This window comes from Cupressus sempervirens, chromosome 10 (genome assembly GCF_028749045.1).
Source record: "Cupressus sempervirens isolate cs-2001-9-10 chromosome 10, ASM2874904v1, whole genome shotgun sequence".
Classification (NCBI taxonomy): domain Eukaryota; kingdom Viridiplantae; phylum Streptophyta; class Pinopsida; order Cupressales; family Cupressaceae; genus Cupressus; species Cupressus sempervirens.
In genome coordinates, this window is record NC_143127.1 from 284,340,595 (window position 1) to 284,357,741 (window position 17,147).

Below are 17,147 nucleotides of genomic sequence, written 5' to 3' on the forward strand. Positions count from 1 at the left end.
ACAAAAAATGGCTAGACTAATTTACTAGTGTTACAGGTCCAAGGAAAAATAATGCGGCACAATAGATAAAAATAAAAACCATGCTCCTTTAGGAAATGTCACATGCCCTTTTGGATGTGTTGCCATACCAAATATGCAAGGACATCTCAGAAACATTGCCACAGCCATCCCATGTCTGACATTTTTCTAAGAATACAGTCCAGAAACAAATCAAAAATGGAAGCTCCATATCAGAATGAACAGCTGGGCCTACAGTAAAAGGCCTGGTTTTTTCTTCGAAGTCCGGGTTTTAGTAAAAAAAGATTTTATTGTCTTCGAGTTGCAGGTGCCCACACCATATTCAGCCCTGAATAAACAGAGCTACCTCTTCTACTTGAAACAAATGTTGAAGCAAAGTTGGGAAGAAAAAACATTATAAAGAGCAAGGTGCAACATTACTAAGCAATAAGCAATAAAGAGGAGTGGAGCAATAACAAAGATACGCATGAAATTCAAACTATATATATACTTGCATTCTTTTACTCAAAAAACATGATGCACAGCAACAGTGGCAGTAATGAAGGAAATTTCTCATTCATCTTGGACTTGGATACCAAATAAATTGTGCCCTTGTAGTAAATGATGTCGACGAATGCTTTGTAAATGTCGTCCTGCACTTTGCCATCCATCAGCTGGCATGTGAAAGGGTTCTTGTGTATTCGACCAAAGCAAGTGTGCCTTCCAATCTGCTAGAATTTGAGACAAGGAACATATGGCAGGTCTTCTTAATAGTACATCGACCACCACATTACTTTTACCCTTCACAACTCAAATATCAAATTCAAATGCCTAAATTTTGCTCTTCCACTTCTGTTGTCATTTGTTCAAATCCCTCTGCCCCAAGAAATAGCTTGGGCTGTTGTGATCTGTCCACACCACAAACTTGGCTCTGTCAAGGTATTATTGAAACTTCGTCAATGTGTGCATGATGGCGAGCATCTCTTTGTCGTAAGAGTACAATTGTTGTGCTCCTGAGAATTGTGCTCCTAAGAGCTTCTAACTCTCAAATTCAGTGGGCTGACGGTCCTGCATCAAAACCGCCCCAATGCCTTCTCTCGATGTGTTGCATTCTAGGGTAAAGGATTGAGTGAAGTTGGGTAGTGCCAGAACAATATGAGAACTCATAGCTTCCTTTAGCTTGTTGAAGGTGTGTTGCGCCCCACTCATTCCAATGAAAAGATCCTTTCTTTGTCAACTGAGTAAGGGATGCACTAAACTATGAGAATCCCTTCATAAACCTTCTTTAATAACTACACAATCCAAAGAATCCACATAGATTTGAGAGATTCTTGGAAGGCGGCCAATCCAAGATGGCTTGAATTTTCTCCTATTGTACCTAAACCCCTCGAACGCTAATGATGTCTCCCAGATACAATATCTCTATCATTTCAAACTCATATTTGGACCTTCTAGCAAATAACAATTGTGACTCCATGACTCTCAGAACCTTATCTAAATGCCTAAAATGTTCCTCCCACATCTTTCTGAAGATGAGTATTTCATTAAAGAACACCAATAGGAACTTGCGCAACTGCTTGCTGAAAATGTCATTCATTCACATATGAAAGGTGGCCTAAGCATTGATCAAACCCAACGGCATGACCAAAAAGTCATAGTGCCCATAGTAGCAACAAAAGGTTTTCTCTATTTCTTGTTCCCTCGTATGGTTGATAGTATTGAATTGGAAGTCTATTTTGGAAAAATAGATTGCCCCATGTAATTCATCCAATAACTTATCAATCCTAGGGATAGAGTACCTATTTTTATGGTCTTTTGGTTCAACGCACAATAGTTCAAACATATCCGAAGGGAATGGTCTTTTTTCTTTACAGTACTACGGTCAACGCAAAGGGGCTAGAACTAGGCCTAATCCATCCCTTGTCGAGGATCTCTTAGATTGTTTTCTCTATCTCATCCTTGAACTTCATATGATGGTGGTAGGGTGTGGTGATGACAAGCTTGGCTCCTTCCTCTGACTCTATAATGTACCCAAAGCCACGATGCAAAGGTATGCCTGGTGGGATGTTGGAGAAGACCACACTATGTTTGTTCAACATCATTTGAAGCTCATCGTCCTAGTACTAAGTCTTCTACTCTTGTATAAGCTCTATGGTTATCAAGTAGTGTGCCACCCACACAACATGTGTGAAGATCACTTCCATCTGTCATGTTGTGATTTCCTTTGAGTTGTCATTCATCATTTCCATCAAGACTAGCTTTTTTCCATCCACCTCGAAGGAGAAGTCCACCTACTTGAAGCTCTAAGTGTATTTATCAAGAGTCTCCATCCATTGTATGCCCAATACTTTCATGTCATCCAGATCTACCACAAAGACATCATTTGTTACTGTGTGGTTTCCTATGGCAATGTTTAGTTGTTGGACAAAATGGGTACATGATAAGAGGTTTCCTCCTGCCACCTTGACCTTGAACCCTTAGAGAGGCTCCATGGGAAAACCTCTTCAATTCACATGAATCAAGTTGATGAAGTTGAGTGTGACCCCATTGACAAGCATGACCATGACCTATTGTCCCTTGAGAGTACCCTATAACCGAAATATTGTGCGCCTTAGAGTAGCGGCCAGTGCAACACTAGCACATTCACGAGGTACCAACATATCAATCCTCTCTATGCAGTTTATATTGACCTCCTTGGAAGCTCGTTGATCTTCCCCATCAATTTCATGTTCCCCAAAGATCTTCCTAACCATCTAACATCACCTCAATGTAATGGATTTTTCCTTTGCCCAAACATCAGTGCACTGGTTCCTATAGCTCCTTATGATTAAAACAAAGTGTTGTCCTCTTGAGCTCCTCTTTGGTGGTCGCATCCAAAGATGGCTTCTTTGGCTAAGGTTTGTGATCCTTTTCCTTCAAAGCAAGGGTGGCTTCCAGTGCAAATAACTCTTAGAAGAAGAAAAGGATGTTGTCATGACACATGACTTCTTGATTGTCTTTGTGAATGTGTTGAGGTTAAAACCCTTGTCCAACCTTTCAAGGGTTCAATTACTCTATCCATAAACAACACAAGTCTCCTCTCTGAAATGTTTGCAACTAAATTGACAATCTATAAAATTTTGTGATGTAGTTGTCCACCAATCTAGTCTGTTTTCATTGTGTCAACTCCTAGAAATTGAGCTCTAGATCCTTCCATTCAAAACAGTCTATAAGTCTCTTCGTGAAGTCGTCATATGAAGTTACTCAATCATGATCAAGGGAGATCATCCCATGGTGCCACTAGTCGTGAGCCATCCCTTCCATGTTTAGTGTTGTGAGTTTGATTGCCTCTTCTTTGCAAATTGGAATGAGTTGGAAGTAGGTATCAGCCTTCCTTACCCATGCTCATGTTGATATATACCCAAACACATTAAAGAATGATAAATTTATCTTGGCAATCTTTTGTTTGATGTCGTCATTGAAATGGCCATGCCTCCTAGAATATCTCATCCACAAATCCACATGATCCTTTAAGCGTAGTTTTGCTCAAAACCCAGCATCAAACAAGTCTTGCTTGAACTGATCTTGCATTTCCAAGAATGTAGGCTCTTCCTCTCCACGTTGTTCATGTCTAAGGAAATGTCAACATTGTTGGTCACATGTGGGAGTGTTGTGCGTGGAGTTTCTCATTGACATAATTATTACCATGCCCATAGTGCCCTCCATTTGTTCTTCCTTCTGCCAAAAGTCAAAGGGTTTTGCCAATTTGTTGTTGTCCCTCCGTCAAGGTCTCACCAAGTTGTTCATTCACAAAAGTTTCACTTAGTTGTTGTTGTCCTCATGTTAGCTTCTATAGAAGTGTCATCATCTTGGTGCTTGATTCACCCATCCTAACTACTGATTGGGATCTTGTCTACATCCAAAGTTACTCAACAGGATGGCAAGATCACACCAGCTCTTATACCACTATAATGACCCATGATGTCCTGTGGGAGAAACTGTCTTATACCTCCAAGTAATTGTTCGCAGCAATATTGTATAGACCAAATAGTCTGCAAGTGTTGATTCGATCTACCCACAGACCCGATCAAACCCCAATAGTCCTTACGATGCCCTCTATTGTCCACAATGGGGCTAAAGTCTATCGTGCAATGCCAATGAAATGTCTTAGCCCTGCCAAGTGTGTCTATACAATGGTCTTTGTTATGCAGAAGGGTGATGATGTATTGTGCTTACAGGGTTATGCTCCTCTTTGCACTTACCAAATTGTACGGCCGTACAAAATAATGCAAAAAGGGTAGCCCACACGATCTATTGTATCTAGCGTATGGGTTTCCTAACCGATAGGGGAATTCTTCTTGCAGCTTGTGCATGGTGATTCCAAATTTCCCTTCATAAATGGATTGTGCAACAACATTGATGTTCTTTGTCGTTCAGATAGATCAATGTTGTACGGTGCAAGCCTTGTGGTCCATAATTCAAAGATTATATGTGAAAATACAACGATGATGAAACACAAGAATGTGCACATGCAATAGGAAATTGGATTAAGATTGATAATCTTCAAATTCATACAATGATGGCGCTTCAACTTTGCCAAATTCAAAGCAAAAAACAAGCTGAATAGGGTGAGGGGTGAATCGCACCAAAACTACAATTAGCCAAATAGGGAAAATCTTTCACTTATGAAATGGCGAACAGAGAAAAACCCCAATTTGAATTCACATTACATTAAAATAATTCATGTCACATGTGAAATAAATCCTGCTTGTCGGTCATAAATACACCTTTGCAGGAAAACCCCTGAGGTGCACGACAACACAAGCCTACAGCAAAAACAGAAGATTGGGTCCGATATATACATAAATTGATTGGGACCCCACATACAAATTTTATCATTTATTTTATTTATTTTATTTAATAAAGGAGGCATTACAAATTAGTAAATTATCTCAACCATACAACAATTTACAAATGAAATAATGGCATACATTGATAAGTGGAAATACAAGTAGGTCAACAGTGGCACTAACAATAGTGATGCAACGACAATGACAAGTCAAAAGATAGCATAACTATTTGACAGTTTTGTCTAGCGATGACTGCTCACAAACATTAATGACTGAGACCAGTGTTTCCTGTTATCAAAGGTAACAATCATATTCACAAATCATAATAACAATAATGTTCCCTATTCACAAGATTTTCAGACCCAATAATAACAGGTCTCTTCACAGCTGTAGATAGCCACATTTATTTTTAAAATTACAACAGCAATAATTATCATTGTCTCTTGGCAACAGAACAAACAGCTATTCAACAAGGGAGGCCGGAAATCTTCCCAACTACTTACAACATTCAAGGTGTATAGCCACTTTATAAAAAAGTTATGACAAAAAATTTGCAGGTCTGATGCTTCTCTTAAAAACTATTTGACTGTGATATTACCAGTCACATATTGCAAATGACATGATTTAAGCTTCTCAATTGACTGTGCTATCTTTCCTCCATCGACATTTCAAATCATACTGTTAAGATACACAGTCGAATCCAGAAGCTCAATCACCACATGGACTGTGGGAATCTAATGTCATAACATTGCCAATAATTACATTGGTTAAAATTTCAGTCAGAGAATAGTATTTATAAAACTCTTTAATAAGGACAAAATTGCACAGGAAAACCATTTTAAGGCAGAAGATGAGGATGGCTACGGGAATGTCAATACTGAGGTGATGGAAGAGGTCCCAGTGCTGAATGTGCCAGATGCAATGTTGAGGGTCAAAATCGACAGAATGTTAAAGCAGGTGCTTATAGCAAAATCTATAGGCATTTGGCCGACTGTGGAAACAATTAAGCAATCGATTAGTCAGAACTGATACGGGCTCAAATCAGAGGTGAGCTTCCTCACATTAGGGATTTTCCAAATAATTTTTGACAGAGAAACCAATTGCAAAAGGATTCTTGCAGGCAAGGTTGTGGTTTATGAGCACCACAGGTTTGTTTCTAAAGAGGTGGAAACCAGGATTTAACTTAAGATACCAATACTTACCTGAAAACACTGCAGCTGGAAGCGGGTGCGTGCAGATGGCTGGAGGCGGATGGGTGCCATCCGGATGCCACTTACAGGGACCGGATGTGGGGCTCCCAATTTGGATTGCAGCCCTTTTGCAGATGGGTAATTTAGTTCCACAATTGTTTCTCACAGCAATTCCTCTGCGCAGAAACTCCGTTTACAAGAAGATGAAAGTTTGGTAAAGCTTCTCCAAGATGAGTCTACCGATGGGAACACTGAATTAAATTAAGGAGACTAAATATAACATTACCAATGTCTCCTATAGCTTGAGAGTTCCATACTGACATCTGCGTTGTGTAAAGTCGCAACAAAATTTATCTATTCTTTTAAATGCCAAACTTTGGGCCCATAAAGACAATTCCTCCAAATCTTTGCTTACGTGGACGATAAATATTAATCCTCCACTTTTTCTCCGCAAACCACACTTACACCAAGGCAGATAAGAATTCGCAAAAGCGCGGTCCAATAATAACTGGAATAAGGTTCCTCACAAAATTATTATGCCCAGTAAAATATTTGCCGATCAAATATCTGCTCCCTGAACCAATATTCCTCCAGAAACAATAGATACTAAAATATTTCCTTTTTATCCAGATCAAATGTAGTTAATATTATATATATAATATATATGTATATATCTTGATATTATATATATAATATATTTATATTATTTATATATATATAATATATATTAATATATAAATCTTATCATATATTAATATAATATATGATTCCTTGCATATATATTAATATTATATATATAGACGTTTCCAAATGCATTCGTATCCAAAAAAAACCCTGCATCTCACATCCACTTCCGCTTCAGAATACACATCTGAATCAGTAACTTAGGGTTAACTAATATAGAGGAAAAATTGGGACGGTTCCTCTCTGAATCAGAATGTATATATTGCCCGTCATTTTGGAACTAATTAAAAACAATTGGCAAATTTAATTTCTCCCTCTTGCCCTTTACTGGGACAGGGATATGCCCTATGCTCGTCTGTATGCTAAGATTGATCTGACCAAATCTATCCAGCATTCGATTAAACTTTTCTCCACTTTGGGGGTCTGGACACAGGAGCTGGAATATGAAAATCTGCCATTAAGATGCTTTAAATGTAGAAAATTAGAGCATTACACCAAACGGTGTCGTGAGCAAGTGCAGCCAGCAGACAACAAGATCTAATATACAGATAGTAGTGGCACAGTCCCAGTTCAGGAGAGGGCAGATGCTGCCTCGCCTCTTCCTCAACATATCAGTCAGTTTTGACAAGGTATATCAGACAATAGAATCAAGGTCTGAAGGTGTCAAGGCAAGGAAAGATTCAGATGGTGGAGAGCAAGTTCCAGTACCGAAGAACAATTGCATGGAAATCATCCCCCATGTGGTGGAAGTTCCTAAGGCTGAAGCAGGATTAGAGAACAGGGCTCCTCTTGAGCAGATATCCACATTAAAGGAGGACAATGCAGTAGTGAAAGCAACCAATCATCCCATAGAGGGGAGCGACAGCAATTGGGTGGGGCTGGAGGCCAACGAGCACAAGGAAATCTCGTGGAAGATTATGACCAGAAGTGGCATGAGAACTAGTAGAAGGTTTTGACCATGCATACTGGATATAATAATGGCAAAGGAAGAAAATCAGAGGTGAATAAGGCAAAACAGAAAGCTTTAGAGAAAGTTGCTAAAGGTACTCAGGATTCCCTGACGAAGTTTATGAAGAATAGAGGCAAGAACTTCCTGGCCAATAAGGAGTTATGAAGGTTGCAAGTTGAAATATCAAAGGCCTCAATGACCAGGAGAAATTGCTGCCTGGTGAAGTGGTTTATTGAGACTGAATTTTCTGATACAGTATGTTTGCAAGAAACATAATTTGGCATTGATAGCCTACTGAATATGGTCTCCCTAAATCTGGATGGTTCACTTGAAGTAACAGACAGGTTGGGAATGAAAATATTAAATGTAGATTGGATATATTTCTTGTCAACTCGACTGGGTCAGGTCTCCTTTTATTCTGAGGTTACTCAGACTGGGAGGCTCGAACATTAACCTATCTCCTTAAGCATCACTCTGACTTATACGCCTAGAGAGATTCCATTCAGCATGTAGGCTTTTTGGTATGAACATGATAATTTTAGAGAGGTGCAGGAACGCTGGTGGGGAATGGAAGTTAAAGGCAGCCAACATTTTATCATCTACAAAAAATTAGGCTTATGTCAAGAAGATGGCACGTGCCTGGAATAAACAAGTGATGGAAAGCCTCTTTGAAAAATAATTAAAATTTATAAGTGGAAGACAAGCTAAGAATGATTGAGTCTGAAATTACCCGTGGGGGATTCACTTAAGAATGGAAGAACACGGAGAAGAGCCTTCTCGAGGAGCATAATAGAATCCTAAGGATGGAAGAGATTTTCAGGAAGCAAAATTCTCTATAAATGGCAAAAAGAGGGAGACAAACTACTAAATGTCTTCACCTCTAAACTAAGATGAGATGGCAGCACAAGAAGATTGTCAAAATAACCTTACCAAATGGCTCTCTGGTGGAAGATATTGAGGTCATCAAAAAGGAAGGGGTCAATTCCTTCACCAACCTGCTTAGTGATTTTCATGCACTGATTGCACAGGCTTGAGAAGATCTGCTCAACCTTATTCCCAACCTTATTAACAACACAGAAAATGAGATGTTGATGACTGCTTTCTCCAAGGAAGAAATTCGATCTGCTACCTTCTCTTTGTGAGCTGACAAGGTCCCTGGGCTTGATGGCTTTCAGATAGGCTTCCATCAAAAGTTTTGGGACATTGTTGGTGATAATATGTGGGCTGCTGCTGAGAAGTAGAGAACGAAAAGAACTATCTTTAAGAATTTGGACTCTACAAACCTAGCTCTGATTCCTAAAAACAATGCCCCCAAGTATTTTAAAGAGATGGGACCTATCGCTTTAAGAAATAGGATTAATAAGATTAATATCCAAAGCCATGTCTTCCAGGCACAAGAGGCGTATTGAAGGCTTTATTTGTGAGGAACAAAGCTGTTTTCTCAAAGGTAGACAAATTCATGATGGTATTATCTTGGCTAATGAACTCATATATTTGATCAATATTAAGAACAAGGCAGGAATGATTCGAAAACTCGACATGAATAAAGCCTATGACAGGATTTCAGCGAAATTCCTCATCAAAGTGATGAAGAATTTTGGATTTGGCGAGAATTGTAGCAGCTGGATATTCAGCTATATTCTACTACTTCCTATTCTATCCTCATTAAGGGTACTCCTCCTGAATTTTCCAATGCTAGTAGGGGTCTCTAGCAAAGGGACCCTCTCTCCCTCCTTCTCTTTCTGATTGTTGCTAAGGTTTTGGGCAGAACCCTCAGAAATGGAGTGTGCAATAGTTCTATCAAAGGTCTTCAAGTTTCGAATGGTATCCCTAACGTCTCCCATATCCAATTTGTCGACAACACCTTGCTGTTCAGAGAATTTACTACTCGGGAAGCCAGGGGCATCGATTAGATTTTAGATTCGTATGAAGAGGTTACTGGACAAAAAGTCCAAGACATTCTAAAAAAATTATGTGCTGAGACTTTGGAGTCCAGCGTATCCTTGGCTTTGATGAAGATCGCCTTCCTCTCTCTTAACTTGGGATCTCTTAGGTTGCTAAAAGGAATTCAGCTCTCCAGTGGGGGAAAGTTGTGGCCAGAGTCCGAGACAAGCTGGTCTCCTGGAAAGGTTGACAGTTATCTTTGGCTGGCAGTATTACCTTGATCAATTCTTCCCTCACTTTGGTCCCTCTCTATGTGATGTCAATTTTCCAAATTGCCAATGATGTGGCCAATATTCTTGAAGCTACTCGAAATATGTTTCTTTGGATATGCATAGATTTCTCCTCCAAAAACAATTTGGTGAAGTGAAAGATATCAGCTCCTCTAAAGTCTTTGGTGGTTTAGAAATTAAAAATTTAAACCAAATGAATGTGTTTCTTGGCACCAAGCTTGCTTGGAGGATTTACGTTGAGAGTGAAAAAATTTGAGAAGAGTTTTGCAGGCTAAATATACGACAGGAAACCCTGAGTACTTTTGACTCTTCATGTTTCCTTCCTCATGGATTGAGATGCTTGAATTTCCCTAGGATATGCAACTACTCCCTCAGGCCACATACTTCTTGGAAGATTGGTAGGGGTGACAAGATAAGATTTTGGAAAGCTAGTTGGGCTGAAAAGACTGCCTTCTATAACAATTTAAGTTACCGCCCTCTTCTTAATCTTTTAGAGCCGCATATTGGTACTCTTACCAAAGGATTACATAATTGGTGATCGGAAGTGGGTCCCCCTAGAGAAGAGGGGCCGTGATTTAGCATAAGTTTGCAAGGAGGTTCAATCCAAGATTGAGGGGTGGCCCATCTCTAACTCCAATCATAAAAGGATTTGGAAGGGCAGCACCACTGATTTTGTTTTGGTCAATTCTGCCTATCTTTCTTTGATTCAAGGCGAGCTTAAGAGGCAGGATCAAGCGTCCAATCTGATATGGAACAATGATGGTATCCCCAAAGCTAATATCTTTCTGTGGGCATCCCAGAGCTACATGCTCCTACTTGCAATAGGCTGCAGCTTATAGGTCAGAAGGGGCCTTCCAAATGTGTGCTTTATAACAGCAGTAGAGAGGACAATAATCCTTTGTTCATACACTGAGTTTTACGGTGCTCTCTGGAATGGCTCTTTCAGAAGTGGGGATTCGGTTGGCCTCTAGCCCACAATATTCTCTGCCTCATTGATGGATGGAAGTTCAAAATTTGCAACCCTAGTCTCAGCTTAATCTGGCATGCCGCACTGCCCCTGCTATCCTTGTGTGGCAGATTTGGGTAGACAGAGATCAGAGAATTTTTCAAGACAAGAGGAGGTCTGCAAACAGAATATGTTGCATCGTACAGGCTTCTTTGGTTGAACTGGTCAAGGTGCACAACAAGGAGTGGAATGTGAAAGGAGAAAAATGGTTGGGCTGCAACCAGCAGGTAAGAAAAGCATCAAGGAGTCCACAAATCACACTGGGGAGGTCACAGGTTTGCATTGAGAGCAGGAGTATGAGTGGCTGACTGAGTCTACCAATCTTGTCTCACTGAAAACCATGATTATCTTCACTGAGGACCATGAGTGTGTTGACCATGTAGACAGAGAGGTTGAGGTTGTGGCTATGGAAGGAGAGGAGGATAGAGCAAGATCGGGCACAACTAATACTGATCATTGTGGCACCTCACAGGCGGAAACTATGGCTACTCAATCATCCAGGACCTATCTTAGACAACTTTGTAGGAGGCAAACAGACTAGGCTGAGCTAGAGCCTGAGCAATAGACATGTTTTTGTTCACACACATATTTGGGAAGATTTGATATCATGGCTTTTACATACATTTGACGATATTTATAATTCTATATAGCTACATTTTCTATTTCCTTTTAACTAAGATTTATGTTTGTAGTTTGTACTTATGTGATGTATGTATGTTTATGTATGTAATCAAAAATTAGCTTCTATTTGATGATGTTATAGTGTCTTTAAGATTTATTCAATAATGGGTGCACAAAACAAGTTTTAAACAGCATTACTGGGGGACCCGTCTCCAGATCCCTGGGACACATCTCAGGTATTGGTACTCATCTACCATCTTGGAAACTAATCTGAAGGCTTTGTGGGTGCTTAAGGTTCGGGAAATGATGTCTCCTGCAGTCTCCCATTGAAAAATCAATGTCTTCCAGGTTGAAAAAATTCAAACACAACATATATGATAGATTTCTAATTTTTGTTTTTTTGCTTGCATATCAACATTTTCCTTTGAACTATCGATATTTTTGGATTTTAATATGAAATGACAATCTAATATGAAACATTGAAATATGTTGTGTGAGTTTTGAACTCTGACACAATGTCATTTGACATTTTTGTATTTAAACTTATGTGCTGTTCTTTCTTTCAAAGTTCTATGTCATGTTATTTCTAGAAATTATCAAATTTAAATTATTATAAAAAACTTGAAGTCTCCAAGTATCCGTCTCCTTTTTTTGAAAATTTGATGTACCATTCTCCAAGTACCCCTGTCTCCTGATAACCTTGGTTTTAAATTGTTAAAAAATTAAAAATCTCTAAATTTCAAGGTTTTTTTTCATTTTGCCAAGTCTTTGTAAAGCCATAACCGAGCCATGAATCGAGTTGGCCATGTCGAGTCTTGAGTTGTGAAACTCTAGTTGAAACTTAACTTTGATGGGTCTGTAAAAGTGAACCCAGCATGTCCCAGTGGCGGTAACATTTTCAGGAATGATCAGGAGCAGCCGCTTAGCTGGTTTTCACAGAATCTTGCTGTTGCCTCTAATAATGTGACTGAAGTTCATGCTCTCTGGTCTGGCCTCACGACTGCTGTGAAACACAAACCACTGGAACAGACTTTGGGTGGAAGGTGATTCAAAATTGAACATTTATATTCTAAATGGAGGTTCCTCCCATAGTTAAAACTGGATTTCACCATCGATGAGATTAGGCACCTTGCCAATGCTTTCTCTGAGATTTATTTCTCACACATTGGTAGAGAGTAATAAAGTTGCTGATTGGGCAGCTAACTGGGGAGTTGGTCTTCAGATCAGAAGCGGATCGTACAAAGCTATTTGCAGGTCTCTTATCCACAGCCTTTGTAGAAAATGATTCAAGATGATATTAAGGCTCATCTACCTAATTAATGATCCTTTCATTTAGTCTCTTACGGTATGCATTTGTTTCATCTGGTTGAATATATCTAGTGGTTTTGCCTACTTTCTCTTACCATTGTGTGGCCCTCTTATGCATGTGGCTTGCTCTGTGTAATTTAATTTAATCTCAAATTTAGTGCTTCCTGGACCCCCAATAACCAGCTTATTATTATCATTAAAAAAAAAACAGTCAACAATATTTTGAAGGAAGCTCCAATATTTTCAAGAAAATGATAGAAATCTTGCCGAAAAAGGATATATCATGATATTTTAAACATATCTGCCTCTATGGTACACCAGACAAACCAAATCAAATGAGTAAGGTTCCATATGATTTAAAAAAATCTTGTCTTGGAAAGAGTCTTGCTTGAATTTGATTGGGTTTTATTGTTTCAGAGAGGGGATAACAACATATTCCCACATAAAACTGTTGCAGAGGAGCACCATAAAGACAAAAGGGTCACCAAACACCAAAGGTGGAGATTAGCAAGTTTATAAACTAAAAAATGTCAATTTTGTATACTTACCATGAGTGCCTGGTAGGTTCATGACAAGGTGATATCCAAATACACAATTCAAAGACCCCATCATACCAAAAATCATAACAGCAGTCTGAATTTCACTTTCTACTAACATAAAATTAACATAACTTGGTAGAAAAAACTTGAAGCAAACAACCGATCTAATAGAATTACCTAGGAAAAGCACAAGAACATCAGAATAACTTTCAACTTCAATGGAGTTTCAGAATATAAATAACCAATACAAATTGGACTTACTTCAAGCAAGGCTTTGGCTGCAAGCTTTAAAGTTTCATTCCCTGAACACTCCTTGTAATTCTTTTCTAAGAAGTCTCTGATAGAATTTGAATTCCTTCCTGTTGCATTTGCCTTCCATGCAGAAAATGTGCCAGATGGATCTGTTTGGTAAAGAGAAGGGGAATTTGTATGTGGATCAAAGCCTATAATAAGTGTCGACAAACCAAAGGGCCTCACTCCACCACTCTGTGTGTACTTCTGTTGGAGACCTGCAATATAACGAGTGATATACTCCACAGTTACAGGATCCTCAACTGTCAATCTATGACTCTGACACTCAATTCGAGCTTTGTTAATCAAAACACGAGCATCTGCTTTAAGTCCCGCGCAAGCCAATGCAATGTGGTTATCCAGATTTACAATTTTCCTTACTGTTCTGATCACAACAAAATACATGAAATTTAAGCCAACAACTAAAAAAATCAATTATAAACTCCATAGCACTAATCAACTACCAAGACAGAACAAAGATACCATATCACTGTGGGTGTAATGTTCAACTAATCTATTTTCAAAATAAGTGATAATGAGAAAACCTTAAGTGCCAAAATACCAAGCAAAAGAAGTAAAAAATGAATATTCAAATATTATCACTACAGCTCAGATTAGCAAAGAATTCAAATCCAGGAGAAATAATATTCAAAAGGTAAATGGCAAACCAAAATGGACGTAGGGATTTCAATATGCCAAAAGAAAGATGTTACATGCCAAGAAACTGGTGATCATGGAGTTAGAAATGTAATACACTGCGGGAAGCAAAAAGGTATAATAATAAAGCTAAACCAAGTACCAATGATTAGTTGAGAGACAAACTGCATACAAAATATCCAAAGTCTCAATCATGAATTGAGATGTTAAAGAATCTCAAACATGCAAGAAGCCCCAACTTTACTTTTAAAAGGTTATCTCAAATATGACTGGCATGCACAACACCAATGGTTTACAACTTAGCCCTGTTAAAACATTTCTAGTAGACCAGAAAGCTTTTTTATAGACTGTGAGATCCAAAGCTTCTGGAAAGCTTGTGTCATTTCCAAAACTGGCAGTCAAACATACAGGATCCTCCACATCTCTTTTACAAGGCACTGCCAAAAAGGATTTAGTGCCATTTGTAGTATGAAAGTCCCAAGGAAGGCTATTTTTTACTCCTGTCACAGTTGTGTGTGAAATGTGTGTTCATAAATGATATTTCCATGCATCTGTGAACTGTATTGGTTGTGGAGATTGTCTTGTAAGTTTCTCAAAGGAATGAAAGACTAATTGGAAAGCGTAATTATCTGAGTATACTACTGCATTTGATGTTTTCCAATTATTGTGTAATTAATTCAGTCTTCCAACATTAGGAAGTTACACCGGGGTCTGAGAAATTTTCCTTATGGTATCAATGCATGGGGTTTCAAAACCACAAGAAGAAAGAAGGAAATCTAAAGGAATTCTCACGAAGAAAATTGCCGCTTAATGCAGGAGAATGTTGTGACCTCTAATCTAAGGAATTTTTGTGAAGAAAATTGCAGCTAAATGCAGGAGGAAATAATGGTAACCTCCTTTTATTCAGTGCTGAAAATCAATTAGGTTATTCTTTAGACTTGCATAGGTCAAATGCAAAACTTGCGATCTGTTTTCATAGAGAGTTGAAACTCATATTTAATGAAAAAGCAAAATGCTTGTGTTGTAAAAATCACACCATATTTCAGGAAAAATGTAATGTCCCCTTTTTGAAATAGGATCTAGTAATGAATAACAACAATAAACTCAAGATTTAAAAATAAATAGATAAAAAGATAAATAATGAAAGTCAAGATATATGCAATGAAGAGTTGTGACTCCTTCCCATAAGATGTACAAGGGAGGAGAGCTTATTTGATAGGGATATGAAATATGAAGGAAGAAAGAGGGGAGAATAGGAATTAAAGTAGGATTAATGAAACAGAAGTGGAGAAATAAGGAAGTGGTTCTTTCAGCGGCAAGAAATGATAGTGGGTTTGACTCTTTCAAAAGGTTTTAATTATTAAAAGGTTACGACTCTCACAAAGTATAGAAATGATGATGGGTTCCAACTCTCACAAACGATGTTAGTTGTGAAAGATTGTAACCATTGGAAAGCAGAAAAGATGATGAATCGGTGTGACTCTCCCTCACATCACAAGATATAAAGAGAAGGGTTCGTTTTAAGAAGACATCTAGGAGAGATCAATTTGGGCGAATTTGTTACTCTCAAAGGTCAGTGACTCAAGCCTTAAGAAAGGCGGTGAACCTTTCACCAATAAATTCACAAAGGCAATCATCAACCCAAAAATTAAGCAAACAACCAATCAACAAACCACTCTATCAAATCAGCATTCATTCAACTCGCCAACATATCAACTCAGCACTCATCACATCATCACTCATCAACGATCTCTTAATCATCAACCACCAACACATCAAATCATACAGTCAAAAGAAATCATTAAGTCAATCAACCATTCATATAATTTGAATTATCAGTCAATCAATAACATTTGTGTCATGTTCCCAATATGACATCGGATGAACAGAAAACTCATAACATGAAATTGCCTTACACACAACTTCACAATTTCATTAAATTGTAAAACTTGCTAGTGTAGACCTAAAAATAAAAGCACCCCTGGTTCCCCTTTTTAGTCCCATTTCATGCCTTGCGCCAGTTTGGAATCATTTTAAGTCATTTTGAATTATTTTCAATTATTTTATTTTATTTATTATCCTTTTTGCTGATCTTTGATCATCTGTCACATTTGTCATTTTGGCCCATGCTTAATTAAAATTTGGATAATGTAGGTTCCTAGGGAATTAATCAGTTAATTGATCTCCCTGTGTCCCAATGTCCCATTAGACATAAATAAATTTTACATTTAAATATTTCTATATTTCAAATGGCTTTTGTTTGTCTCAATTTATCTTACATTTAAATATAATAATATTTAAATGTCTTTTGGGTTTTTGAAGGGGGGAAACTGATGAATTGATTTTATTTATCTGGCTTTACGATATACCATTGGCTCTTCTTTTCCCTCTTGTCTGTTTATTTCTTTATTGTGTCCATTCAGTTTTTGAAGGAGATTTCTCTTTCTTCTTCCTTTTATGGACTAGCCACAGTTCAAGTAACCTTATGCTATTATGTTGTTTATATTTGCTTTCCAAATACATCAGTGCACTTGTCATAAGAAGAGACATTGAAATTAGAGGAGAAACAAGAACAATGGAGAGGTATTGAGTTTGCATGATTTGAATTTTACATTTTCACGTTATTTTTATGCAAATTTTATTTAAATCTGCCATTGAATGATTAGGGATTGTTTGAATATGATTTTTATGCTTTTCGTGACTAAAGCTTTTTCATATTCCTATACTAACAATTTTGCCGAATCTGATGCTACAATTTCCCATCTTCAATACATCAGGGCGACTGTTGGCCAGATATAATAAGACACTATATGTTAAGCAGTATTTGCTTAAGGAGATAGATCCTCTTGCCTTGATGGTGATGATCTCCTCTATAAAAAAATAAAGGATTAGGTTATGAATA

General features: G+C 38.0%; 1 protein-coding gene across 1 annotated transcript in view; it reads right to left on the reverse strand.

Annotated features, from left to right (window-relative positions):
- LOC149533761 (proteasome subunit alpha type-7) overlaps positions 1-17,147 on the reverse strand; it is an 80,638-nt gene that overhangs the window by 25,181 nt on the left and 38,310 nt on the right. The window contains exon 2 of the mRNA XM_089803504.1: positions 13,559-13,973. Within this exon, the coding sequence (XP_089659630.1) occupies positions 13,559-13,973 (415 nt within the window). The remainder of the gene's footprint in view (positions 1-13,558; positions 13,974-17,147) is intronic.